Source organism: Anopheles ziemanni, chromosome 3 (genome assembly GCF_943734765.1).
Source record: "Anopheles ziemanni chromosome 3, idAnoZiCoDA_A2_x.2, whole genome shotgun sequence".
Taxonomy (NCBI): Eukaryota; Metazoa; Arthropoda; class Insecta; order Diptera; family Culicidae; genus Anopheles; species Anopheles ziemanni.
In genome coordinates, this window is record NC_080706.1 from 66,339,155 (window position 1) to 66,365,027 (window position 25,873).

At 48.1% G+C, this 25,873-nt stretch overlaps 4 protein-coding genes across 4 annotated transcripts; 3 read left to right on the forward strand and 1 right to left on the reverse strand.

The window, feature by feature from the left end:
* The first annotated feature begins 2,732 nt into the window (after window positions 1-2,732).
* On the forward strand, window positions 2,733-3,796 carry LOC131287157 (eukaryotic translation initiation factor 3 subunit K). The gene is made up of 2 exons (XM_058316181.1): window positions 2,733-3,030; window positions 3,138-3,796. Exons 1-2 carry the CDS (start codon window positions 2,960-2,962, stop codon window positions 3,730-3,732), a joined length of 666 nt encoding a protein of 221 aa, XP_058172164.1. The 5' UTR covers window positions 2,733-2,959; the 3' UTR covers window positions 3,733-3,796.
* A 37-nt stretch (window positions 3,797-3,833) lies between these two features.
* On the reverse strand, window positions 3,834-4,509 carry LOC131287407 (uncharacterized). The gene has a single exon (XM_058316453.1). It carries the CDS (start codon window positions 4,462-4,464, stop codon window positions 3,898-3,900), a length of 567 nt encoding a protein of 188 aa, XP_058172436.1. The 5' UTR covers window positions 4,465-4,509; the 3' UTR covers window positions 3,834-3,897.
* Window positions 4,510-5,012: 503 nt separating this feature from the next.
* LOC131285298 (uncharacterized) lies at window positions 5,013-13,101 on the forward strand. The gene is made up of 6 exons (XM_058314153.1): window positions 5,013-5,120; window positions 5,211-5,326; window positions 5,401-5,907; window positions 5,956-12,054; window positions 12,147-12,653; window positions 12,736-13,101. Exons 1-6 carry the CDS (start codon window positions 5,094-5,096, stop codon window positions 13,028-13,030), a joined length of 7,551 nt encoding a protein of 2,516 aa, XP_058170136.1. The 5' UTR covers window positions 5,013-5,093; the 3' UTR covers window positions 13,031-13,101.
* A 372-nt stretch (window positions 13,102-13,473) lies between these two features.
* LOC131288705 (uncharacterized) lies at window positions 13,474-25,122 on the forward strand. The gene is made up of 5 exons (XM_058317873.1): window positions 13,474-13,578; window positions 14,119-14,821; window positions 15,168-16,697; window positions 17,218-19,058; window positions 19,839-25,122. The coding sequence occupies exons 2-5, from the start codon at window positions 14,764-14,766 to the stop codon at window positions 24,447-24,449; spliced, it is 8,040 nt and encodes a 2,679-aa protein (XP_058173856.1). The 5' UTR covers window positions 13,474-13,578; window positions 14,119-14,763; the 3' UTR covers window positions 24,450-25,122.
* Window positions 25,123-25,873: the final 751 nt, after the last annotated feature.

Here is a 25,873-nt window from a genome sequence, read left to right on the forward strand (position 1 = left end):
AACTGTTATCGTTTGAAACAAAACGATCGAATTTACGTATATGAGCTAAGTTTTAAAATGTTAAGGCTTAAATATCAGATGTAACAATGTCTAATGAAGAATTTCCTCCAGATATACCACTGAATTCACTGAGGAACATGAACATTTCTAAAACGTAAAATTTAATAGAAAAATATTTCTAAATATTTGAAATTTCAATTTATAAGCAAAAATGTTGGAAGACACCAAGAAGTTACTTCACCAGAAACTTAAGAAGTACCCAACGAGAAATTTTGGCGTCATTTTGATGTAAAAGAATTCTCTTGAGAACTGATCGCTCTTCTTTTCAGAAGTGTTTTACCCCTTCTTTTGCAGCAGATTTCCTATGCAATTTTGGATGTAAAACACTTCTGAAAAGAAGGGTAAAACAATTCTCTTGATACTTGCGGGACACCGCAAAAGAGAACTGTATGGACAACGTGACTGTGCAACGTGTTTATAACACCTATTTCTGGCTATACGCGTGAAAAACCGTATACCCATTAGCCTCACGGCCACGACAGCTGAAAAATAATTTTCACCCGAAAAAAACCGGTTTTTTTTCGCTTCAACACCGTTTTCACGACGTTCACCATGGCCGGGCTCTTTATCGTAGGGCACTCACAACACTGTCTTTTATCGAAAGATTTTGGATGAAATTGATAATTCTTTAATTAATATATCAAATAAACGTTCAATATTTGCTAGACTCGGTGATAATAATCACCACGGCAGAACAGTTTGCTTAGATTTGAGCTGTCAAAACATTTTCACCCTTTTTTCGCTACCATTTTCGTGGTCCATCCACAGATTTTGAAAAACTTTAGCGTGAGGCTAATAGCCTCACGGCCACGAGAGGCGAAAAACTTTTTCGGCACTCACTTTTTCGCGACTATGAGTGCCGAAAAAGTTTTTCAAAATCTGTGGATGGACCACGAAAATGGTAGCGAAAAAAGGGTGAAAATGTTTTGACAGCTCAAATCTAAGCAAACTGTTCTGCTGTGGTGCGTATTATCACCGAGTCTAGCAAATATTGAACGTTTATTTGATATATTAATTAAAGAATTATCAATTTCATCCAAAATCTTCTGATAAAAGACAGTGTTGTGAGTGCCCTACGATAAAGAGCCCGGCCATGGTGAACGTCGTGAAAACGGTGTTGAAGCGAAAAAAAACAGTTTTTTTCGGGAGAAAATTATTTTTCAGCTGTCGTGGCCGTGAGGCTATTCGTAGTAGATTATATGAGCTGGGTTCAGGATATCTTTTCTTTCCCATAATAATTATTTTCATGCAGGAAATATTTTTGATTGTTTTATTATTTTGATACATCTATAATATTATATATATATCGTCCGGTTCGGTAGGCAATCAGGGGAAATGTTCAGAAATCGTCCGACGCCTCCTCTGGTTTGTGCTGGCAAACAGCGACCACGGATCGTAGCACGCTCCTTCGATGTACGATGTGCAGCACCACTCCGTCATGCCCATTGAAAACACGTAGAATGCATTCATGTTTATTTCAAGCCGCTTCTTCCTCCTTGTCGAGACACTGAAATGTGTGAAAAGTGCGGACAAATCATCATCAGTAAGAACTCTCTGCTGTGGGTTCTTACACACGTACTTACTGTCTGGTGCGAGTTAACCCGGCCCCGGTTAACCACCCCGAGTTGGTCGATCCAAGCGCTGCTATCGGACACGGGCCACCGATGCTATGTTACACCCGGTAACAACCGATGATCGCCGTGATGTCCAACCGACACCGACCAACTATTAACACTGAGTTGCAGTTTCGGCGCCTGTCGCTAAGGGTCATCGTCTCATCCTGTTTCCTTTCCTGCCCTTTTCCTACCATGTTTCATGATGTTGTTTAACACATTGTTTAATAAACTTCACTCCGATTCCGACACCCAAACCCGCGAAAGCGTTATTCTTAACTCGCAGCTAGTTGGCCAGACTTGCACAGTCAACAGTAAACCAGTCAAACAAAGGTTTGACAGCCAGTACCTCCTTCCACTGCGGTGCCTCCGAAAAAAAAATTATTGGTAGGTTATGAGGAGTCCATGCCTACCTAAAATACACTTGGCAAGGTTCTTTTAGGTAGGCATGTATACCTTTGGTAGGAACGTGCAGCAAGGTTCTCCTTGGGTATAAACAAACACAATTACTTAATGAAAATGTATAGTTTACAGAGTTGGCGATTGTAGATCTATGAGATAAAATATATTTGAATGAAAAAAATACTTACTTATCTAATTTTAAATATTATTATTTAAATGAGATGTGTTAGAAAACAATCTTAAGTATCAACACTGAAAATTTCAACTCACTACGGCATCTAGAATAAAAGATATTAGCTTTGAAGCATAGCAAAATGCAAAACGTATGGCCTACCCGGGTAGGCGGTCGTATGTTACCGTAGGTATTTTTGGTCGAAGACCTGAAGGTTAAACGATTAAAAGACCACTAAAAGACGTCTTTTAAAGTGACGTTTGCAGCTTGGGTTATGTCAAGTCATGAAATGTCATTTTACACTGGACGACTTCACCTCGTAATTTATACACCTTGGCGTTTGGATATCCACCTCCGTTGATAGCACTATAGTGCTATATATAGTGATGGGTATTAAGACTCTTGGAATGAGTCAAGTTTTAATGTTCCAAAATGGCAGTGGAGCAAATTCTTACATAATTAGATATTAGATCTCTGAGCCAAAGGAAATCATTCGCTTCCAGAAAAATTACTATTCGGTCTTAAATCAAATAAACGAGAGACAAAAGCACTTAAAATGAAAGCGCATTAAACAGCTCCCTGTAAACATCAAACCAGCAGATCCAACTCCGGCTTTGTATCTCTAATCACTATTCCTTCGCGTTGTGCACGGTGCGGTGAGAAGTCCAGCTTTTATATTCCACAATAAAAACCAGAATTTAACACAGCAAACATGGTGCATTACGTGAAAATGGAAGATGGCAAAGTTATGCCAATCCAGGAGATGCTGAAAAGTATTGAACGGTATGTATTTTAGCTGGCATCATGCCCTAACCTCCTACTACAGTTTCCCGTATGACTGTATGATGCTATTGTTTACGTTGCAATCTCCGCCCTTAACCTACAAACAGGTACAACCCGGAGCACCTGAAAGTAATCGAGGAGTATGTCGAGGAACAAGCTCGGGATAATCAGTACGATCTGGAGGCAAACTTGGCCTGCCTCAAGCTGTACCAGTTCAACCCACACCTGCTGAACCTGGACATCACGTACATTATTCTGCTGAAGGCCCTCACCAACTTTCCGCACACCGATTTTGTGCTGTGCAAATGTTTGCTGCTTCCGGCACAGATGAATGACGAAACCGTGAAAGAAATCATCTATCTGGCCGACATTCTGGAAAAATGCGATTTCGCCCTATTCTGGACACGCCTGGGAAAGCATCCGGAATACTTTAAAAAGATCAACGGATTCAACGATTCCATTCGCAAGTTCGTCTGCCACGTCGTGGGTATCACATTCCAGACGATCGAGCGCGGGTATCTGAGTCGGCTGCTGGGCAATGTAGAGGACAATGTACTACGGGCGTGGTTGAAGCGCTACGGATGGAAGGAGGAAGGTGGACTGGTCACCATCGCCACGCAGGAAGACAACATTAAGACCAAGCACATTACAGAAAAAATTGATTTTGAAAACTTGGCGCCACTAATGGCCAACTGTTTGTAAGCTCTTAACTTTCGGCAGAAACGCTGTAAGAGAACGATACAATAAATTACAACAGTAATTAACAACATAAGTTAATGGATTTCAAATTCTATTTTCGAATCTAGGTTTCAAGTGTACTATTTTATTAAATCTTACGAGCTAATTACAATGTTTGCTGCACTATGTTTACTCCACCTCAATCACTGCGCCCACCTTAGTGAAGGCTTCTTTCAGTTTTTCAGCCTCGTCCTTTGAAACGTCTTCTTTCACAACTGTTGGTGCACTTTCTACAAACTTCTTCGCCTGAACTAAATTCATTCCTTCCAGCAGGTTCTTAACTTCCTTAATCAATGCAACCTTTTGCTTCTCATCGAATTTAACTAGCTTCACTTTGAAGGTAGTTTTCACTACCTTCGGGGCCGCTTCTTCTTCGTCTGCGGCTGGTGCTGGCACAGCTCCGGCAAATGCACCAAATCCTGCCGGCATCATTGCCGCGTCGGGCAGATTAAGTTTCCGCTTCAGCAACGTACTCAGTTCGGAAACTTCGAGCAAGTTAAGTTTCGCAATGTTGTCAACGATAGAAACCAACTTCGGATCAGCCGGTTTTTCTGTTCCTTCTGGTACCGGTATCGTCAGCTTTTCTACACCGGAGGAGACTGTGGCGGCTTCCGCATGACGTACAACATTCGAGGAGATGTGTCGAGTGCGAAGACCTATTTTCGCAATTTGGAATGCTTTTCTTAAAGCGATCATTATATTTTGTGAAATCGATTCTTGATCACCAAACTACTTTCCTAATTTACAATAAGCAGCATGGATTTGATGTTGTGACAGTTTGTTATGTAATGCAATAATGTCAAATTGGGGCAGTGTTGCCAAAACGCGTCTCATTGCATCGGGTGTGAAATAAATTTGAACTGAAATTAGAAATTTTCTGAACAATAGATTTGCTTAATTGATTGAAATATATATATATATAAATAAATTGTTGTTAAATTATCAATATTAACCCGTGGTTTTTGACAAAATATCGTTACATTTGTTTACCAATAAAAAAGTTGTAGCATTCTTGGTTGAAATGTTTTGCTACATGATTTATTTGCTTTCACACACAGGCGTTAAAACAAATTTAAAGTAAACCGACTCAACTGTCACACCGCATCAAAAGCGAAGCGCGAGCAGTTTGTAAAACAAATCACAGGTGCGTTTGGTTTTAATGTGCAAATTATTCACAACGGTTTTTGGAAATGTACGAGATCAAACATCAAGTGTTAAATAGTGCAATTCGAGCCATCGATAAAGTGTCGTGTGTTTGTTGTGTGTTCAATCAACCGCTTTTCTGATATTTTAGCTCGTGAGGAACTGGATTCAAAACAAGCAAGATGAGCTCGAAAGGAAAAAGAGCGTCTGTAAGTTTATGTGAAACTTGTTGTTATTTTTGAATGGAAATATTCTTAAACGTACAGAATGGAAGTGATTTAGTGTAATTCGTGTTTCAGATATTGAAGAAACAACACCTTCAGTCACACAATCATGATGCTAGCGTTACTGCAAATCCATCCAGCACCTTCAAAGGCAACAGAAAAATAGAGTTCAATCGAAAAAAATCCATCAAGTAAGTCACATAGGTGCATCAGTTAAGCAATCAAGTTCGTGATCGTAACGGTCGGTGCTTTTATTTATTTGCAGAGAATTTATGGTCGGTGAAGACACCGATACGATCTGGGGCAATTCATATGAAGTGTCGACGGATGGAACGCCTTCGAGCGGGCTGGGTGATGTGACGCTCGGCAACAGCACCTGTCGTAGCTTGGCGGATGAACAGAATAAGGAGAATCGTACACAAAACTTGACCACCCCGCCTGACGATGCACAACGACCCAGTCCGAACAGCACAAACGCAAGCTGGGACCTTTCGATAACGATAGCGGACGATGAAAAGCGACGTATTGGAAGTGAAACATCGGCTATGTTTTCTCAGAGTCTTAATACTACCGACCGGCTGTTTGTTGAACCATTGCTATCGCCTGGGCCAAAACCAAAACCTAAACAGAGCCCTCAAACGCTGATGGCATGTGATGTGCAGGCCATGGATATAAGTCCGATTAAAGGAAATGTGACCGAGTCAGCAAAGAGAAAAATGATTTACTACAACCAAAAGGAGGAGTTAATTGTTGAAATCAATGACGTGCCGCAGTCAGCAGTTCTCCCTTCCGATCAGGATAATACACCTAAAAAGGGTAGCAACCAGCATGAGCGTGCCGGCACAGCAAGTGCTCCGAAGATCGTGTTTCAAACCCCGACAAGATCAGCCATGAAAAGTAATGCTTCAGACGTATCAAGCCGGACCACCTTCCGGGGTACATCGTTTAACGTTTCGGAAACATGGAACTCTCATCCACATGCAATGATGAAGCAAATGAATATGATGCAGTCGAATCTAGACGATCTGGCCAACATGAGCTCCGACGTGGACACTACGCTGGCAATAACGAACACAGTGGCGAAACTGCTTGAAGCTGGCCCCAATATCACTATTCCCGTTCCTACCATAGGTATGGAGTTAGATGAGTCTACCACGACGGAACACATACCCACGAATGCACTGGCTCGTGCCAGACCCTCATTTTTACCATCCCAGAGAGCCGTAGATGAATCGCAAGATGTACCACAAACTTCACCAGACACATTCTCTACTGATACACGTGAAGAAAAAAACGTAGTAGACACAGCATCGCCATCAGAAGGTCATTTTCCGCAATGTTGTGAGACGGTGCAAAATTTGTCTCACAACAATTTAACGCAGCAGCCTATGGAAAAAGAAGCGAAACAAATTCTCTCTCCTATGAAACACCACGTGAACAAGTCCTCCACCAGCAACTTAACAACATCTCGTCATGGGCTTTCGATTGACTTTGGAATCTCTTCGTTGAGCTTGAAAATGGAACCGAACTCGCCGGAAGCACCGACTGTAAGTCGCCCGAAAATTTTACGTCCAACCCTTCCTTCGATGATCTTTAGTGATGCCGAAGACAAAACTCGACAAACTCCAAAGGTTGATGAATTGAAACGGAACCTTGAAAAAGGGTCAATATGCAACGAGGAAGTAGATAAAATAGGTAAGGGTAGAGACACGATTCACTCACCTGAAGATATGGATCAATCGATTAACGACGATGATTATCAAGAGCCTCGAATACGTGGCGTCCTAGGAAGTGCTTCCTTGCGTGCTTCCAAACCAATGGAAACAACCTACTTTGATCGTACGCAACAAAGCGGTTCGAATCAATCTACGCTGCAGGAGGGAAACCCGTATCGGTCGACGATGTACGAGGCACAGCCAATTGTAGAAGAAGGTACTCCTCCTCCGAAACATACCGGTCAACTTCATCGGGCGACGGTTACAACCAATGAGAGCATGGAAATGACTCACGGGCCATCACAAATAATCGTTTCGAATAAACCCACCGGTAGCAACGTCCGTCCAAGCACCTACAAACCAGAGAAAACGATGGAACAATCGATCGAAATGGAACTTCATTTGGATAATCACAAGCACGGTAATGCGAGAGGCACAATCTACGAAACAATTTTAGTCGAAGAAATTACTCCATTCCATCAACAACGTGCAGCAGAGGCGGTTGAAAACCAGCCGCAGGCCCGCAAAACCTACTACCCGGACGAAGCGATGAAAGTGGACACCGCCATGGCAGTACAGGTTGAAATAACGAAGAAAAGTCCAGCCCGTAAAACTTTCTATCCAGACGAAACGATGAAGGTGGACTTGTCACAGCATGTTCAAGCGAAGCAAGAAAGCGTACCTCGTAAAACGATCATTTATGGCAACGAAAGTATAGATCTCGATATATGCACCGAGACTGACGAGGGAATCGATACGGAAACGTCATTGTCTTACCGACTCTACGGCAGGGATATAGAAGAACTATCTATACACGCGAGCGGGATCGGAAGGAACGTGATTGATATGAAGATGATCGCACGTCCGACGACACTTCGCTCGGACCCGTGTAAGGAGTCGATTTCGGGTGGTCATGAACCTCCAGCTGGTGATGCAACTATGATGATCGACGACGAAAATATAGCGAGTGTCTTTATGCCATCGCAAATGGAAGCCGCTCGGGACCTGAGACGGCTAACGAGTCACGATGTTCGCGATATCGAAGAAGACACTTGTTTGGGCTCAGCCGATAAACATGGAGCTGCATGTACGAAACCAGCAAAAGATGGAGTAGATGCTTGGGGACTATCTGCACGGTCCAGAGGCACGGATCGTCAAACTATTCACGAGGTTGCAATGATGGACGAAACGGGTCTTGCAAGCGATCGAATTCTAGAACCAAATAACGTACTCAGCGATCGTGAATGTCCAATGGATCGGATCAAATCCCATGATTCCGGTGCGGAAGTCATCATCACCGCACGACCGTCCTACTCCGACCGAAGTAAAAGATTCACAACTCATGAACCGGAAGAAATGGATGCGCAAAAGTTGGAACAACCGGCTACATCGTTGGTTTCGAGTAAGTCCAGATGTTCCATCTATAAACAAGAGGACATGGATGCAAGCGAAAACGAATGTTGTCCAACAGATTGTGAGGTGTTTGGGTCGAACGATGAAGTAAATGGGCAAAGGTTAAAGCAAGACAACAGAGCTCGAAATGCCCAGAGAATTTCCAGCTACGATTGTACGGATTTGGAAGTCACGAAAGCAAAAGAAACTTCTCTAAGGCCAAGAATCAACTCTGAAGGTTCGATAAAGGTTCGATACACTGCGAACGACAATGAAATAATGGCCGATACTGTAGGCAACTTAAACTTGACACAACGGATCGAATCGCATGAAAACTTGCGCGAAAAACAAGATAGTAGACCGGACCCGAAGCAACACCCTTCATCGACCCGATTGAGTGTCTACCAAACGGTGGCTATGGATGAAACAAAAAAAGAGGATCAACTCAATGTGACCAACTATAATGCCTTTTTGGTGAATCATGAAATCTCACAGGCAGCGGAAAAGGTTCCGAAGCAGCAAAGACTAACGACGTGCTACATGGAGGGCATGGGTGAGGCCGGTTTGGATTCTACGCGGCTTTCGAAGGAGCGTGAGCGGCAGAAATCGAGACCATCATCGTACTTTGTTGAGGCAATGGATGAAACGAATGGTCCGAGTGGAGTCCCCACCATGGATCAGACATCTGAGACGCCCACAGTTATCGAACGCTCCAAGCAACATCAATCTGCCGCTGCGCTATCGTCACCTATGCAACTATGTCCAACGGGAGGACAATCGAGCAGCATTCCTACTACTCCGCAGGACCAACAGCAGGATTCACAAAAGCATCCGCGAAACTCTATTTACCATCCGGAGGCAATGGAATCCACTTTGCTACCACCGGTCGGTAACCAAAGGTCGGAAGTTGGTGAACTTCCTTCGGTGGAAGGAAGCTGTGCTTTATCGCGAAGGAGCAAATTACGTAGTATTGTGCAGCATACGGCAGTTGAAGATATGGAAGGATTTTCGTTGCTCACTGATGACGATGTTGATGTTGCCCATGAAAACCAAACGGAGCCCGACCAGATGATGGTAATCGGTGTAAAGGAGGAAACGGATCATGCTGGACCTGTGAAGAAATTGGCGGTAAAATATCGACCCACAATCTGCCATGCTGAAGCTATGGTTGAGGATACAATAGCACTTCCAAGCCGCGCATTGACAAAGTTTGCAACAGATCAAGAAAAGGCGGTATACGACGTCCATCAGTCCAGACCAGCAGAAAGGTCTCGCTCAGAGGCGTCTGCTTTGACGTCCGAACGGAAGAGTAGTGTCTGCATGGAAGAAACAATGCTCCCAATTGCCATCCGGATCGAGCGTCCGAGAAAAAGCACCCTAGAGAAGGTGCCCATTTTGTGTCCGGCCGAGCGTCCGCCGTCGTTTGAAAACGTTCAACCGCCAGCGTGCGACATGCTTCGTTGCAGTAGCGAGGACACGATGGAACTGACGAATGTGGTCATTTCTACACGGCAACCAAGTTTAGAGAGTAATAATTATCGACAAACGATGCATCAACCATCCGCGATGGATATGACGTTCGGTCCAAGGGAATCTATTATTCGCACCCTCAAGGACGAGGTGGAACGTGTACCTATTGCGAACGATCGTCGGACGGTCTACTGTTCCAATCCGATGGACGAAACACCGACACACATGGGAAGGTCATTGAAAGCAACGGAAGCTGCAATTCCTGAACCGGTTTCACTGGAGAAATCGACTTTAGAAACGGAATCTGCTATGGGTGAGAGGATGCGTAAACCGCGACAAACGATCCTGTGTCCTCTGGACATGGAGGTAGATGGGGATGTGGAGGAACCTTCGTTGACCATCCCCTGCATCGACAGAGAGCCGACGGAAGATTGTGTTCTCCGGAGTGCTCCTTCGATGGCAACAAGGGAACCGTCGGTGAACGGCCATAGACCTACCATCGTACAACTGTCGGAAATTTTGGGCGGGAAAGAAAACATGGAACCAGGACGTGGGTATACCTCTTCGAAATTTGTTCCACCGTCATCAACCGTGCACGAGCTTAGCGATATATCGATGTGCAACGCGACAACGACGATGATGCACCCAGAGCTGCCTCAGATTGATAACATCACGGCGATGATGAGTTTGCGTGAGATTACCGAACCGCTGCCACCGGCACCGTCAGTGCCGGAGCAGAATAATTCCGTGTCCGTCATTTGTCGCTTGGAGCAACAAGAACCTTTGGCGAAGCAGCAAACAAACGTTCTCGACAAAACAGGGACAGCAGCGCAGCAATCAATAGCCACGCAAAATGTGCTGGAAATCGCGAGCGACGATGAGTTTTACGATGCCGAAGACGATGGTGTGGCCGGCACGGATCCCCTGTCGTTGACCAAATCGCGACACTTGACGATGAAGTTCGTCGACGTGGAGCAGTTGGAGCGCACGAGAAACCATCGTGCCGCGATTCTGGTTCCCTCGACGACCAGTAAACGTGGCCATGCGCATCTTCTGTGCTCACCCCTGCCCGTCTCGAGCCGGGCGTTTGAGTCGGATCCCCTTCACGTAACACAAACCCTACACCAGGGCCCGCACCAGCAACAATCGGTCCTAGTTAGCCAACTGACACCGCAAGGTCCGATAAAGAAACGGCCACGAACATCCGATTCGCCCCGGTACGGGAGGGATGCGGATGAACCGGAAATGCAACGAGCGCAAGCCCAAACAACAGATCACCTTAAGAACTTGACCGCGGTGGTAGTGAAGGAGGAAATTATGGTGAAACAAGAGCACCCGGCAGCGATGGTCGGAGACAATCCGGTGAAAGAAGAAGAAGAAGAACCAGAAGAATTACATACGGTGGAAGTTTTGCCTCACCGTGCCGGATCGCAGATGATCATTAACGATCCGTCGGTGTTCGTGATCGATGAGGAAGATCTGCTTGATGACGAATCGAATCCACGATGTCATTCGTTGACGGAAGAAATATTGTCCGAGCGCAAGGAACCGGGCCCTGCGGGGAAAGAAAGAACGCCAGTAGCGCTCAATTTCGAGGACCGTAGCGAAATACAACCGATTTCCGTTGGGAAGATGAAAGAGTTGTCGTTCTATCGCGATTTTGCAAATCTGACGATCGAACATTTGGAATCGTGGGACGAAGAGCAAGTGGGCGTTGATGATGATGATTATGGGAGGATGCAGCAACCGTTATCTGGCCCATGTTCCCCCGAACGGAATCATGATGTCGATTGCATTTCACTCAGTGACGATGATGAATCACTCAGCATAACACCACCGAAGGTGATGCCTTCCGGCGGTGGTATCAGCAGTTTGTTTGACTTCAAAGAACGACCCACATCGACGGAGGTACTAGATTCAACGATTGCCAGCGAGTTTATGCACGAGTTGCGGCAAAAGAATCCTCCTACGAGACACGCCTGCTGCAAGACACAAACCGACGAATGTCTCTGTCGAACGAAGCGGGAACTAGAGCGACGAAGAGAAGCGGGCGAAATTGTGTGGGGCCAGTATTGTACGTGGATGGAGGCAATTAAACAACGCATCCAGATCGCTGGGTGTGACCAGTTGCAGCAACGGGACGAAGCCGAATCGCGACACAAAACACTCGAGGAGCAGATCGAAGAACTGAACTGGCGATTATTGCGAACGAAGCTTGAGCAGAGTTCCTTCAGCGTGGACGGTATGAACGGTAGAACCAACCGGGCCCGTAGTCGATCCCCGATCCGTGGTCAGTTTCCGGAAACACCGAGCGTTGTATTTTTGTGTGAAAATTTACAAAGGTAAGTCATTTCTTCAAGAGGCGTTTGTGTTCAACTTCTTTGTATCCATCGAGAATTAAAATCTGACCATTTTTGTTGTTGTCTAATTTCAGTTATCTTTCGGAGCAAACATTCATTGACAATGGCCCTCCGCCGGGGGCTCCTTTACCGGTCGCCCCGAGCATTACGCTACTCATCAGCAACAAGTTGTCTTCGGATTCCGGAACCCGCTGGCAGCTAGACTGCTCGGAGGAAAACGAGGCCCTCCTAGTGCTACGACATCGAACGCTACGAAGTGTTGTCATCTCGGTGCAGTTACAGCAAGGCTGGGAAAAGGGATCCAAGCGAAAACAGGCTGAAGATCGTCGGCTCGAGCGGATTCAGGTGCGCGAATGTCAGCAGGAATACGTCCACTCGCCCAAGCTGCTGTTGGCCCATATAGAGTTTATGCGACTGGCAAAGGAGACGACGGAGCGAACACTCCGGTCGACGTACCGTACGGTGGCATCGCTACTAGGGCTCTGGCAACATTTCGATGAACTATTACGGCGTGTGTTCGATTCAATCAATCGCCTACAGACGATCATACGAAATAACGACGCCTTGCTATGTTACGATGCGTAAGAAATAGTGAATAATCTTTAGTTTGTTACGCAGAACTTTAAAAACATGTCCTCCTTCTTTTTACTTTGCTTTTTTTAGTGCGATGGAACGATTCTACGTGAAAAAGTACTTCCAGCGCGGCTTGGACGGCGATAGTATAGAACCTAACATGTTGACGGTACATTTCAATTCGATCGGAAACCTCAGTGCTTCCGGAGTAAGCTTTAAAAGGATGTTTGCGGAGGCGCCGAAACTTCTGCCTGGTTCTGCTGGAAATGATTGGCATGCCGGTGGAAGCACAGCGAAAGTCGCTGGAAGCACGGACGACCAGACGGGTCTGATGTTTCTCGAGTGTCTATTGTGGAACGTGACCAAACAGTTCGATTCGTCATAATTTGTTGTGTATGCGTTTTAGAGTGGATTTCAGTTTCAACTTAATATTATTTTACAATAAATAAATGTTTGCAATTGAACAATGTTTATAGACTTTTTGTTTATTTATTTCATCACCAAATTCGCTACCATGCAGAATGTTGCATTGTACATGATACTGTACCCTATTTTTTTACTATCTCTATGAAAGCTACTACTACTGCTATTGATAGTACAAAATTTTATTAGTTATGTATGGACATAAAGCAAAGAAAGCGAATAGAAAGTAATTCCACTAATTGCGCCGTACTTGATGTAGCAATAACGGCTAAAAATGTTGAACTGTTGTTTGAAATCCTTGCTGTCATCAAGATGCTTGACAAGTGCTGCTAGCTGATGGGAGGTACCACAACGAACTGTCAAACTATCTACCATCCCATCAACGGAAGAAAAAGACAAAGAAAAGGAAAAAATGTCTCTGGTAACTTGCTTGCAGGAGCGTACGGGCTGACAAAATGTAATTATTTACCGAGTTGGAGGAAGGTTTTCGTGATTCCGTTGGTAGCGTGGGTAAGTATCGCTACGGGCAATAGAATGGCGGTGCGGGAAAATTTGTTCGAACACCGTGCGGTCCGGGTTCGTTCTCGGCATCCGGAAAACACCGCGCACAGCGTACACAAAAATCGCTGCTGTTGCTGCTGCGTACCCCTGCGTGTGTAACAAGGTGCCGAAAAGTTCATTTTCTTCCGTCGAGTTGATTACTTTTTTTCCGGTAAACGCAACTCAATCGGCGACGGCTTTTTCGTCGTTCAGCCAGAATCGGCTAGAATTATAACGCCGGAAAGCGATGCGGTAACAACTTACACATCATAGCTGGCGTGGGAGAGACACTATGCTATTGGGGCGAACTTTTTACTTCTAGTTTTGCAACACTTTCTTGTGTTCCTGCTTGGATTGACGCCGCGAGTATGCTGCATAGCGCATCCGGCGACAAAATCACACGACCGCAAAAACAACCCTCAGATCATCATATTGCGGACATTTTCTGCATCCCCTCTGAAGCACCTAATGGTGTCTATACTTCCGTTCTTCTTCTTCCTTCACTTTCAGAGATCGTCGTCCGCGGGGAAGGCGAGGCATAAAAGCAGTGTATATTGATCGTAGCATTGAACTGGACCGTCGGGAAAACGATAACGGATTAGAAAACGTTATTCGATTGTAGAAATCGAATAGCAAAAACGTACATTAAGTGTAGCAACTAATGCTAGCCGTACTACTTGTAGGTGTGTTTCGTGTGTTTTAGTGTACGATTGCGGGAGTGCATTTCGTCCGTGTGAAGCTGTGCGTTTGGAACCATCACAAAACAAACGCGACCGTATCCGGTGATCATACCGGGAGATAACCGTATCAACAGCGTCGGAAGTTGTGGGACAGGCGAGGTGGATTTGAACGCCTTCCATTGATCCTTCTAGTTGGAATCCTTTAGCTTCACCTCCGCGCTAGTCTACCGTCCCCTCAGCACTCCACCTTCCCTCGGTTGGATCCGGGACGGGAACGGTACGGAGCGGAACGAATGAGTGTCCAGTGGCGTTCCGTTGCCGCCGTAAAACTGTTGCCAGCTTCCTGTTCCACACGTCGCAGACGCCGCCGTCGTTGTAACAGCGAAAGTAAATCCGCGTCTTACTCACACACCGGTCGTGAGAAGGGCCACTCGATCGCTGCATTGTGCGCAGCGGTAACGATCGAGTAAAAGCAATGACCGAGTCGCAAGCCAACGAGTACCTCCGGAACCGACTGTGGCAAAAGGCAAAAGGTAAACTAGTTTAAATTGCAGCCAGCAATGCTCAATAATCTTTTAACGATTACAGATCACCTTCGCTTTATAAAGCACTCTAAAGCATACTTCTTTTTTAAGTTTACGAATTTTTCCAATTCAACACACTATTAAATGCTCGTCGATGGGACAGACTGCCTAAGAATCTTGGTGCCGTCCGTCGATGTCGTAAAATATGATTCATTCCAACATCTGTTTTACATTAGTACTGCTAGTACTACGTGACGCGGCGATCTTAACTCAAACTAACCCCTACAGTAAAAATGTTACGATAAGCAGAATGGTATGCCTCAGGATAGTAATGAGTTTGTTTCTGTATTTTTAGACATCTACGATACGATTGTAGAAGCATCCGTTAATGACCCAACATCTGCATCGGGACGGCGACACTCAAAGGAGCAAGTGATCGCGTGTTTGTACGGTCGCACCGAGTGCTGTCTGGAGCTGCAGCAGTACGATCAAGTGACGCAAGATTGCCATCGGTTGCTTAAGTTGTTACGTCTCGGGGAGAGCGGAAAGGACACCAGCGGCAACAACAACACCAACAACAACGGATGCGTTGCACCATCGTCATCGTCTTCTTCCGCCGAATCTCGTAGCCCTACACCGTCCTCTTCGACGTCGACGATTTCATCCTGCTCGGCGCAATCAAAGCCAACAGGAACAGGAACCTCCGGCAGCAAGGGTTTGCCTGGAAAAGCCACCAATACGACAACATCGGTTAACGGAAATGCAGACAGCAGTGTTGCGTCACCGGTGGGGAACAACGGTGTCGGAAATGCCAGTACTGAGTCGAAGGTACGCAAGCGTCTCATACACTCCCTGTTCAAGCAGCGAAAGTTTGCCGAAGCGGAAGTAATCCTGCAGGAATGGATCGCCAGTCATAGCGCCAACCAAGACATCGGGCGCCATCTGGACCGCCTGAGGGTGCTGCTGCAGATGGCCACGTCGTCCTCGTCATCGTCGGGTGGTTCATCGCCGGGTGCGGAAGGTGGGGGAGCCGGATCCGAACGGGGTGCCGAGGGAGCCAACCATAGTTCGGTGGTGGATGCCGTGGCCAGTGAAGTCACGCCGAGTCCAACTTCGTCGACCGTTTCCTCACTTTCCTCGCTGAACGACGAGTACGAGCAGATCGAGACCAAGCTGGAAAATCTTATCCTCAACAATCTGCCTCCGGACCGTTACACGAAGCAACTCTGTCAGATAGAGGGCCAGCTGAAGATTGGCAACGGGGAGCAGGCCGTTTCTGGCACCCCGCCGATGGAGGGCGGAGGGACTGAACGGTCGGGCGGTGGCAGTCAGGGGCAGAAAAAACCACCGGGAGCAGCGTCTACACCGACCAGTTCGTCTACCGGCGATGACAAACGAAAGGACAGCGTTGAGCGGAAAGAACCCACGACGATGGCGGCTGGAGGCAAACTGTCGAAAGCGTCATCCACTAACAGCAGTAGCAACAGTGATAGCAAAACTAGTGATAGTAACTGTAATTTATTCAATGAAGCGAACAGTGATAGTGACAAAAAAGCTTCCGCCAGCGATCGTGGATCGGGCGGAACTGGTGGATCTCGCGTAGTGGACGCCGGCGGTAAAAGTGGCGGTGGAAGCAAGATGACCAACGTCTCGGAGAAAACAACAAACAGCAAGGAGACGCAGAAGGCTGCAGCGGCTGGTGGACAGGAGAAATCGGTTTCGGGTACCGCCGGAGCCACGACCGGTACGACCAGCAAATCGATGTCGGTTGACAAACTGAACAGTATTACCTGTGTCTACTGTACGATGGCGTTCGCAGATCGATCCGAGCTGCGGGCGCACTGTCAAACTGAAAGCCACCAGAACATCATCATGTCGGATGAGGGTAGGTTTTAAAAAAGAATTCTCATGTTTCCATGATGCTCTCTTTCCTACAAACACATACTCGATACCCAAAAGTTATTTCACTTGTGTTAAAGAATCCAAATAGCGATCATTTTGACCGCTACGAAATTTTAATTTTTAATATCTTGAAATCGGCAGAATATTAAAAAAAAACACAGTAAAATCCATAGCACCATTGAAGGTTCCGCATTCGACCATTTCCGAGAATCATGTTGACCAGGCCATAATTCTTTTAAACGGTCACTTTTAAGTATATTTGCACCTCATCATAGATCATGTGAAAATAACACAAGAAAGCCAATACAAATGGATATATTATAAAAATAGTTTCGAATTTTTATCATGAAAAATAACCTCATAAATAAACCTCAAAGATCGAAAAACAAACCATACAGTCCAAGAAATTGGACTCCATCCTTAGATAAGTCAAATGTACCATGTTGTCTGTAGTGTTAAAGATTGCATTAGCTAATCAATGGTTATTCCCCTTTCAATGGCAGGTCGTGACTGGAAGTGGCGCCCACCGCCGCGTGGTTTCGTTGCGGAGCTGTACAGCTTGTGCGAGAAGTATCAGGATAATCAAAACTGCAGCTACGGCAACCAGTGTGTGGAAGCGCACGGCGTCGACGAGCTGAACGAGTGGAAGGAACGGTTCGAGTACCGCAAGAAGAAGCTCCAGCGAGCCCGCGACAAGGAGCTGTACGGTAAGAGCTACACCGAGCAGCTGCTGGAGCGTTGGGTGCAGGCACCCAGCCCCGACAAGGTGATGCGCGAGAAGGTGGAGGGCGTAGAGGACAGCTGCTCGCACGATCTTGTCACCACCATCTCGTCGAAAGTGAGCAAGCGCGAGTGGTCGTTCGTGTTGAAATCGAAGCGCTACCTGAAGGCGGTTGCGCTGCTCCAGGACGCGCACCGGAACCACTTCGTGATCAAGCAAATCTGCCCGGGTGAACCGAGGGGCGCACCCGGTGGCCCGAAAAAGGGTTCTGCGGGGAGCAAAAGCGGACCCGAACGCGCATCGGAGGTGGAACTGAACTCGGAGCAGGAGTGGGTCGCTCCGTCCGCCGCCGCCGACAAGGGCGACGGGGGGACCAGTGCCCTGCTGCTGGAGCATCGTGTGAAGGTGGGCTTCAGTACCGAAATCTACGGCACGTTTCGGCAGACGGTGGTGTTTGACTTTGGCCGCGAGCCGGTGCTGGTGAAGCACATCTGTGTGGACGTGGTGCCGGTTACGGAGGTCGACAAGATACAGGAGATCAAGAAGGATATCGTCATGTCGACTGCAGAACGCTGGGATGAGACGAATTCGGATATCTTCGAGTTCACCACTGCACCGATACCGCACATGCAAACGCCGGCGTACACGGCTGACGCTGAGCGGGAAAAGGACCTGCTGACGCACTATCCGCTTCCGAAGGCGTCCACGTTCGTGCTGACGCAGTCGACGATCACGGAGAAAAAGCTGACACGAAACAACTACCGCAACCGCATCCACGAGCTGCTGTACGTGGAGGAGATCGCCCGGTACGAGCAGATAGCGCGCTACAACCTGACCACGCGCCTCTCGATCGTCACCAACTATCTGCTCACGCCGAGCGGCATGGCCACCAGCACGGCCAAGTACTCGCATTCGGGCGAACTGTTTGCGCTGATGAAGCTTGGCAAGGACGTTTCGGAGGACACCTCGGCCGGGCGGCTCATCCTGAACAACTGCCAGGCGGTGTACATTGCGGCGGCCAAGGAGACGCCACCGGCGGGCGAAAAGCGCAAGGTGTACGAAGCGGTAATCGAGGACAAGGGCAAAAATATGATCTACATGAAGGTGTCGGCGAAGGCGGTAGCCGGACTGGGCCTGAAGCCGGAGACAGAGTTCCTCGCCGACATTCAGTTCCAACCGAACCGGCTGACGTACTGCGAGTGGCATCAGGCGATCGACAAGATAGCCGACTTTCGCATCATCTTTCCGGAGATCTTTCTCGAGCCGAGCATACCGTGGACTCCCCAGCGCCAGTGGGATTCGTCGCTCGATCCGAAGCTGAACTCGAAGCAGAAGGAGGCGGTGATGGCCATAACGACGCCAATCAACGTGGCACTGCCGCCAATTCTGCTGATCGGACCGTTCGGCACCGGGAAAACGTACACGCTGGCGCAAGCGATCAAGCAGCTGCTGCTGCAGGATACGACCAAGATACTAATCTGCACCCACTCGAACTCGGCGGCCGATCTGTACATCAAGGACTATCTGCACCCGTGGGTCGAGGAGGGTATGACCGAGGCGAAACCATTGCGTGTCTACTACCACAAGCGTTGGGTGGCTACGGTGAACAGTATCGTGCAGAAGGTGAGTTGAGTTAGGCAAAATCAAATGTTCATGCTCATTCTAGTTGATAGTAATTAAAATATTTATTTATATCTGTGAACAGCGAGAAATGTTGGATAAAATTGCAAGTTTGTTATATTTCATGGTATCGAGGTGGTGGGTGTATGTTGTTAGAGTAAAACACACGTTAGAAAGACCCTCGAACCTACGTCCAATATTTTCGAACGGAGGAGCACTTTCGATTTCTCGGGTGATTTTTTCAACTATATCCGTAAAAGAATTTCCGATGTCCTATATCCTTCCAGAAATTGATGCGATGATCTCCCACATAATGTAAATATGTTTGTAAGGAATTTTGTAAAGAATTGTCGAAATAATGGTTGCGCAGAAAAACTTGCTAACCTTTCAGCCTTTGAACCTGAACCTTTAGCTCAGGGGTCGGCATACATTTCCTAAAAAGGGTCAGAAGATTAAAAGAAAACCGAGAGCGCGGGCCGGATACTTTACTCGATAATTTAATGTTTACAAAAGGGTACTACTTTTAAATGCTTTGCCGGACTTTGCTGACCCCTGCTTTACCTAGTCAAAAAGTCAAATTACCATGACAATCAATGAAATATTCACGTTGCCATAGTAATCGTCGGTGGTCATTTCAGATTCAATAGACAGTTAGGGTGGGGGACAACTATCGTTAAAATCGGCTTATAGCTGGGGCATGTCGTTACTTCTAACGAGATTTCTCATAAAAGATTCGTCGATAATAAGCTGAGACGTGCACTTAAATTATTCCCCTCTTTTTAGTATTGCTTGGTCGATTTGAACATCAACATGCGCAACTTCCGGCGACCTACAGTGAAAGATATCATGAAGCACCGCATCGTGGTGGTAACGCTCAACATCTCGATGGAGCTGGCTTCGCTGGACCTACCGAAGGGCCACTTCACGCACATCTTCCTCGACGAGGCAGCCCAGGCGATGGAGTGCGAAGCGATCATGCCGCTGGCGTTGGCGGGCGAGAAGACGCGCATCGTGCTGGCCGGCGATCACATGCAGATGTCACCCGAGCTGTTTTCGAACTTTGCCAAGGAGCGCAAGCTGCACGTGTCGCTCCTGGAGCGCCTGTACGATCACTATCCGAATGACTTCCCGTGCAAGATACTGCTGTGCGAAAACTATCGCGCCCATGAGGCCATCATCAAGTTCACGTCCGAGCTGTTCTACGAGCAGAAGCTGATCGCGTCCGGCAAGCAGCCACGCCACGAGAAGTTCTACCCGCTGACGTTCTTTACGACGCGCGGCGAGGACGTGCAGGACAAGAACTCGACCGCGTTCTACAATAACTCCGAGGTGTACGAGGTGGTCGAGCGGGTGTGCGAGCTGCGCAAGAAGTGGCCCAGCGCGTGGGGTAAGATCAACGACCAGAGCATCGGCATCATGACCCCGTACGCCGATCAGGTGTTCCGCATACGCTCGGAGCTGCGCAAGCGGCGCATGGGCGGCATCAGTGTGGAGCGAGTGGCGAACGTGCAGGGCAAGCAGTTCCGGGCGATCTTCCTGTCGACCGTGCGCACCAGGCGCACGTGCAATGCGAACGCAAACGAGGGCTCCAGTTCGGCCGAGGAGGTGGACTACGGGTTTCTCTCGAACTCGAAGCTGCTCAACACGGCGATCACGCGCGCCCAAAGCCTGGTGGCGGTCGTCGGTGATCCGGTTGCCCTCTGCTCGATCGGCCGTTGCCGGAAGGTGTGGGAGCGATTCATCGAAATTTGCTACCAAAACAAAAGCCTCTTCGGTATCACGTGGTCCCTGTTGCGCTCGCAGCTGGACGGGGTGGAGTTGAAGAAAACGTACGTCCTGAATCCGCTCGCCCCGGAGTTTATCCCGCGTGCGCTACAAGGAGAAGCGTACCTTCGGGATCAGGCGGCCAGTTTGGGTGGTGGAGGGCCCGGCTTGTCGTCGGCCGGTGCGTCGATGATCGGAGGACAGTTTCATCATCATTCGGCGCTGGTTGGACATCATGGAGCGGTGGGTGGACTGGGTGGAACTCTCAACCCAGGTGGCCACGGATCTCATCAACATCAAGTGGGTGGTCAGCAGTCGCAGCAACAGCAGCAACCACAACATCAGCAACAACAGCAACAGCAGCAGCAACAACAACAGCAAGTACCCCCGCATCCTCTGCAACAACATCTACAGCTGCAACAACAGCAGGCAGGCGGGACATTTCATCACAATCCCGTCGGAGGACCCACCTATCCACTGGGAGGTGGTGCAGGCGCAGTAGCTGGTGCCGGTGGACTGGGTGGTGTACCGAATCCGGCCGCCGCCGCCGCAGCTGCCGCACTTATGCGTAATCCGCTAGCGATCGCTCCATTCATGGGACCGGCTTCTTCAACCGGCGGCCATCTTGGTGCGGGCGGTCAAGGACCGGTTGCACAACCATCGATGCTCCAGCAACATATGCAATCGCAGCAACAACAGCAGCAACAGCAGCAACAACAACAACAGTCGCAACAGTTTCCTTATCAAAACCCTCTTTACTTTTATCAACAACAGCAACAGCAGCAGCAGCAACAACAACAATCGTCTCAGCAGCCTCAACAGCTCCGCGGCCCAACCATGGTTCCTCCGCATCCTTCCGCGGCCCTTGGTGGTGGTCCTCCGCTTCCACCGAACCTTGCCCCACCGAATCAGAATCCGCCGAACCTGTGGGGTGCAGCATCGGCGGCCGGAGGTGGCAACTTTCCGATGGTCGCCTCACCGGGTGGGCGTAACACACCGCCCGGTTGGCGTTTGGCACAAAAGAATGCTCCCCCATCGATACGGCCCCAGCTCGCGGCGGCGGCGGCGGCTGCACAGGGTGGTGGCCAATCGGTTTCGCACCCGCTCGGTATGGGACTGGGACGCCCGGGACCACCACCGCCGATGATAGCGCCACCGATGCGTAGTCCAACGATAGCGGGCCAAGCACCACCACCGCCACCACTGGGCGGAGGACTACCTCCGTTGTCCTACTTTCAGCAGCAACAGCAACAACCCAACAAGGCCACTCTCATGCAAACCCAGGCCCAGCAGCAGCAGCAACAACAAGGTGGTGGCTTTGGGCTGTACCATCAGGCGATACCGCATATGGGTGGACTTCAGCAGCAGGGGTCGGGAGCGGGGCAACAAAACCACCACATACGCCCCATGTTGAACAGTGGCCCGATCAGCCCGAGTGGATTCCAGCAGCAGCAGCAGCAACAGGTGGCACCTTCGAACGCGCAGCAGGGCCACTTCGTCGGTGGTGGCCAATCGACCGACCTTTACATGTCCAGCATCCAAAGCGAGCTGATGGCCATGTCGAACCGGATGCCGCAGCTATCGATCGCGGGCGGTGGACAGAAACTTGGCGGCGGCCCATCGGGCGCTGGGGGCGCAGCCCTACACGCGCGTGCCACCGGTGCCGATCAGTACGCGCTGGACAAGTCGGGCGACTATCAGTTTCTCCAGAACGTTCACTTTCCCGAGCTGCGCAATCCCATAGCGTCGCACCAGCAGCAACAGCAGCAGGTCGCTGGCGGGCTTCTACCGGCCCAGCTGACCTCCGGTGGACACTTGCCACCGGTGTCATCTTCGGCACATTTGTTGCAGCACCAGCAGCAGCAGCAGCAGATGTCCGCCGTTCTCGGTCCGGGCGGTTCCGCTGTACCGGGCCTTCAGCAGCATTTCGGTGGCGGTGGCGGCGGCGGCGGCATTGGAGGTCCCGCGAATGGTGGCCTCACCGACTTCAACCATCTGCTCCCGCAGAACATGAGCTACTTCGATATGGCGATGCAGACGAAGGAGTTCCAGTACTATTGGTTCATGAAGCTGATGGAAACGAAAGGGCTCGAATCAGCCAACAAGTTCACCGACGTGCTGCGCCAGGTACCGACGGCTGTGGCGGCTGCCAATGCGATCAAGCCGACAGCTACATCGTTATCGCTATCACAGCAACAACAGCAGCAGCAGCAGCACGGAATGCCGAAATCGGTCGGACCGTTATCATCGCAAGCCGATCTCTTCTTGGACAATATTCTCAACCCCAATCTGAAGGATCCGCTGCTGCTCGGTGTCACTGGAAGTGGCGGTGGTGGCGGTGGTGGTGGTGGGTCGGCCAACATCGGTGTGGGAGGAGGAGGAATGCACTCGAATGTGCTGGTGAATGGATTGCACAGTGCATCGTCAGTCAATGCGGCGGTTCATCAGCCAGGTCCTGGCGGTGGAAAAGCCATGCTTGAGCCGACAGAACTATTCGCAAACCTCTCGACGACCCTGGTGGCCCCCGAAATTCCCTCCCTCATCGGACCGTCGCAGACGAGTCAACAGCAGCAATCGGTACCGCTGTACCGTCGCCAGGCGGGACAAAACTATCTACCGGGCAACGCCGGTGGCGGTGGTGGTGGTGGAAGTACTAGCAGTGCAAGTGCTACCGCTACGACCTCCTCCTCGTCGAATGCCCACTCGATCAACTCGTCCACGCCGGATCTGCTTGACTCGGTTCATCTGCATCCACAGCAGCAACAGCAGCAGCATCAGCAACAGCAGCAATCTCACGCCCAGCACTACGGACTACAGCCGTCGCTCGTGGAGTTGCTGGAGCCTAAAATGTCACAGCAAAACTATCTCTTCGGCTCCGGTCTGGCCGGTGGTGCAGGCTCTACGAACGGTGGCAATCAGTATGGCGGGAATCCTTTGCTCGATCAGCAGCAACAACAACAACAGCAGCAGCAGAATGGAGTATTCCAGGGTAACGCTGGATACAGCTCGATACAAAATATCGCTGCTGGATTACTGCAGCAGCAACAACAGCAGCAGCAACAATTACAACAACAGCACGATTTGGGTGGTCGGAGTTATATGCAGCATCTTACAGCTCAGCAGCAACAGCAGCAGTCGGGTGGCATGGGACAGTCGTCGCTACATGATGATCATTTACTATCCCAGCGTGGTTCAACCGGTGGAGGAGGTGGTGGTCCTTCGGGAATGCCGCCCGTCTCCTCTTCGGCCCACGCAACGTACGCCAGTGTACTGAGTCAAGGACAACAAGCTGGTGGAGGAGGGGGGATGGGGTTAGGCAACCACCAGCATCATCTCCATCAGCAGCATGGCAGCAACAGTAACCATCTACCGCATCCACAACATGCGCATCACCAGCACCAACACTTTGCGTCCCAGCAGCAACATGGCCAACAGCATGCTGGTATGGAAAGCCTCAAACAGCAGCTCGGCAAGATGGAGCTGTCTGACGGCTCGATGGACGATGGTGCAGGTGGCGGTGGTGGTGGTGGTGGTGGTAATGGCAACAGTAACAGCAGTGCGGATCCATTCGCACCGTTACGCAACCTTGGCGCGAAGACCAGCGGAGGATTGTACAACTATTTTCTTTAAAAGCACAGCTGAAAGATCGAACTTTGCTTATCGTTGAGAAGAATCAACATTATGGCGAACCGATCCCATCAGATGTCGTAAAAGCAACTAAAGAATCACTCGTTTTCGATCGTTGAATAATAGGAATTTTTAGTTGCCACCGCAAAAACTAGCTCACCCTCCGATATGAACTAGAAACAAAAACTGCGTTGCCGTCAGATCGCTGCAAGTCTGGCCTCTTTTACGCCCTATTCAAGGACTGCATTTCTTTCTACTCTAGCAGAAACTGCACCTACCGATATGATAATGAACAACAATAGCGAAGAAGAAGAAAACAAAAGAACATAAAAAGTGTAAAATGAAACAGATGAAAAGGTGAAAAGAAAAAAAAGGTAAAATTTTAAATCATGCCCGCGGGAGCAAGGTCGGTGTGTGAAGCATAAATAATTATTTGCAACAGCGCGAACCCAACAAAAAACAGAAACGTAGAAAACCGAAAATGGGTATAATACATGGTAGTAGTACTAACAACAATGAAACGATTAAGTTAAAACGTAAAAAAAGGTTAAACGAAGCAAAACTAGTTTAAACAAAAACAAAAGAAAAAAAAAAGGAAAAACTATTACAAAAAACGCAAAAAAGTTATGTCTACTTATGATTTGTAATGTTAAAAGCAAAGGAAAACAAAGGAAAACAAAGGAAAATTGAAAAAAAAAAATTACACACATACACACACATACACAAACACGGCACCTGTGTGACACAGATGGACAAAATATGCAAATAACTTACGTGAGTAATATTATAATACAGCCCATCATTTGACTGCTGGATGGTTAAGCTATTATCGTACGGCGTGAAAAGGAATAGGAAGAGACGGAGAAAAACAAGAAACAACATATGTGTACAGAAGGAGTTAGTATGAGGAACGGGATCTAGTATGCACCTAGAGCGAATGGTGATTCACTATAAAAATCCATATGTACACTTATAACCACATATATTCACAAATCAAACGCATATGATGATGAACACACACACATACACACACATACAGAAGAAAAACAACATAATGTCCCTAGGAAACATAAGGTCATATTGACAATTTTGTTCTATTAATGTTGCTTTAATTGAACATACTTTGGATTTGTTTATGCTTTTACTTTAATTCTATACTCACTCGTATGCTTATTTTATTTCGTTTCTTATTTAATGTGAAACTAATTTGCTACTACTTTATACTTCGTTTAGCATTATATCTTATATATCTACAATTAAAACATTTGAATGCAGCATGCATGATGAATCTAAAATAAATTATATCACAGTAATGAATATTTCTTGGTTAGTTTTCTTTCGTTCCAATCCTTAGTTTCTGTGCGTTGGGGAGCTTATTGAGTTTGTTTGGGGGGTTTTTCTTGTAAAAAAAAATCATAATTTACCGA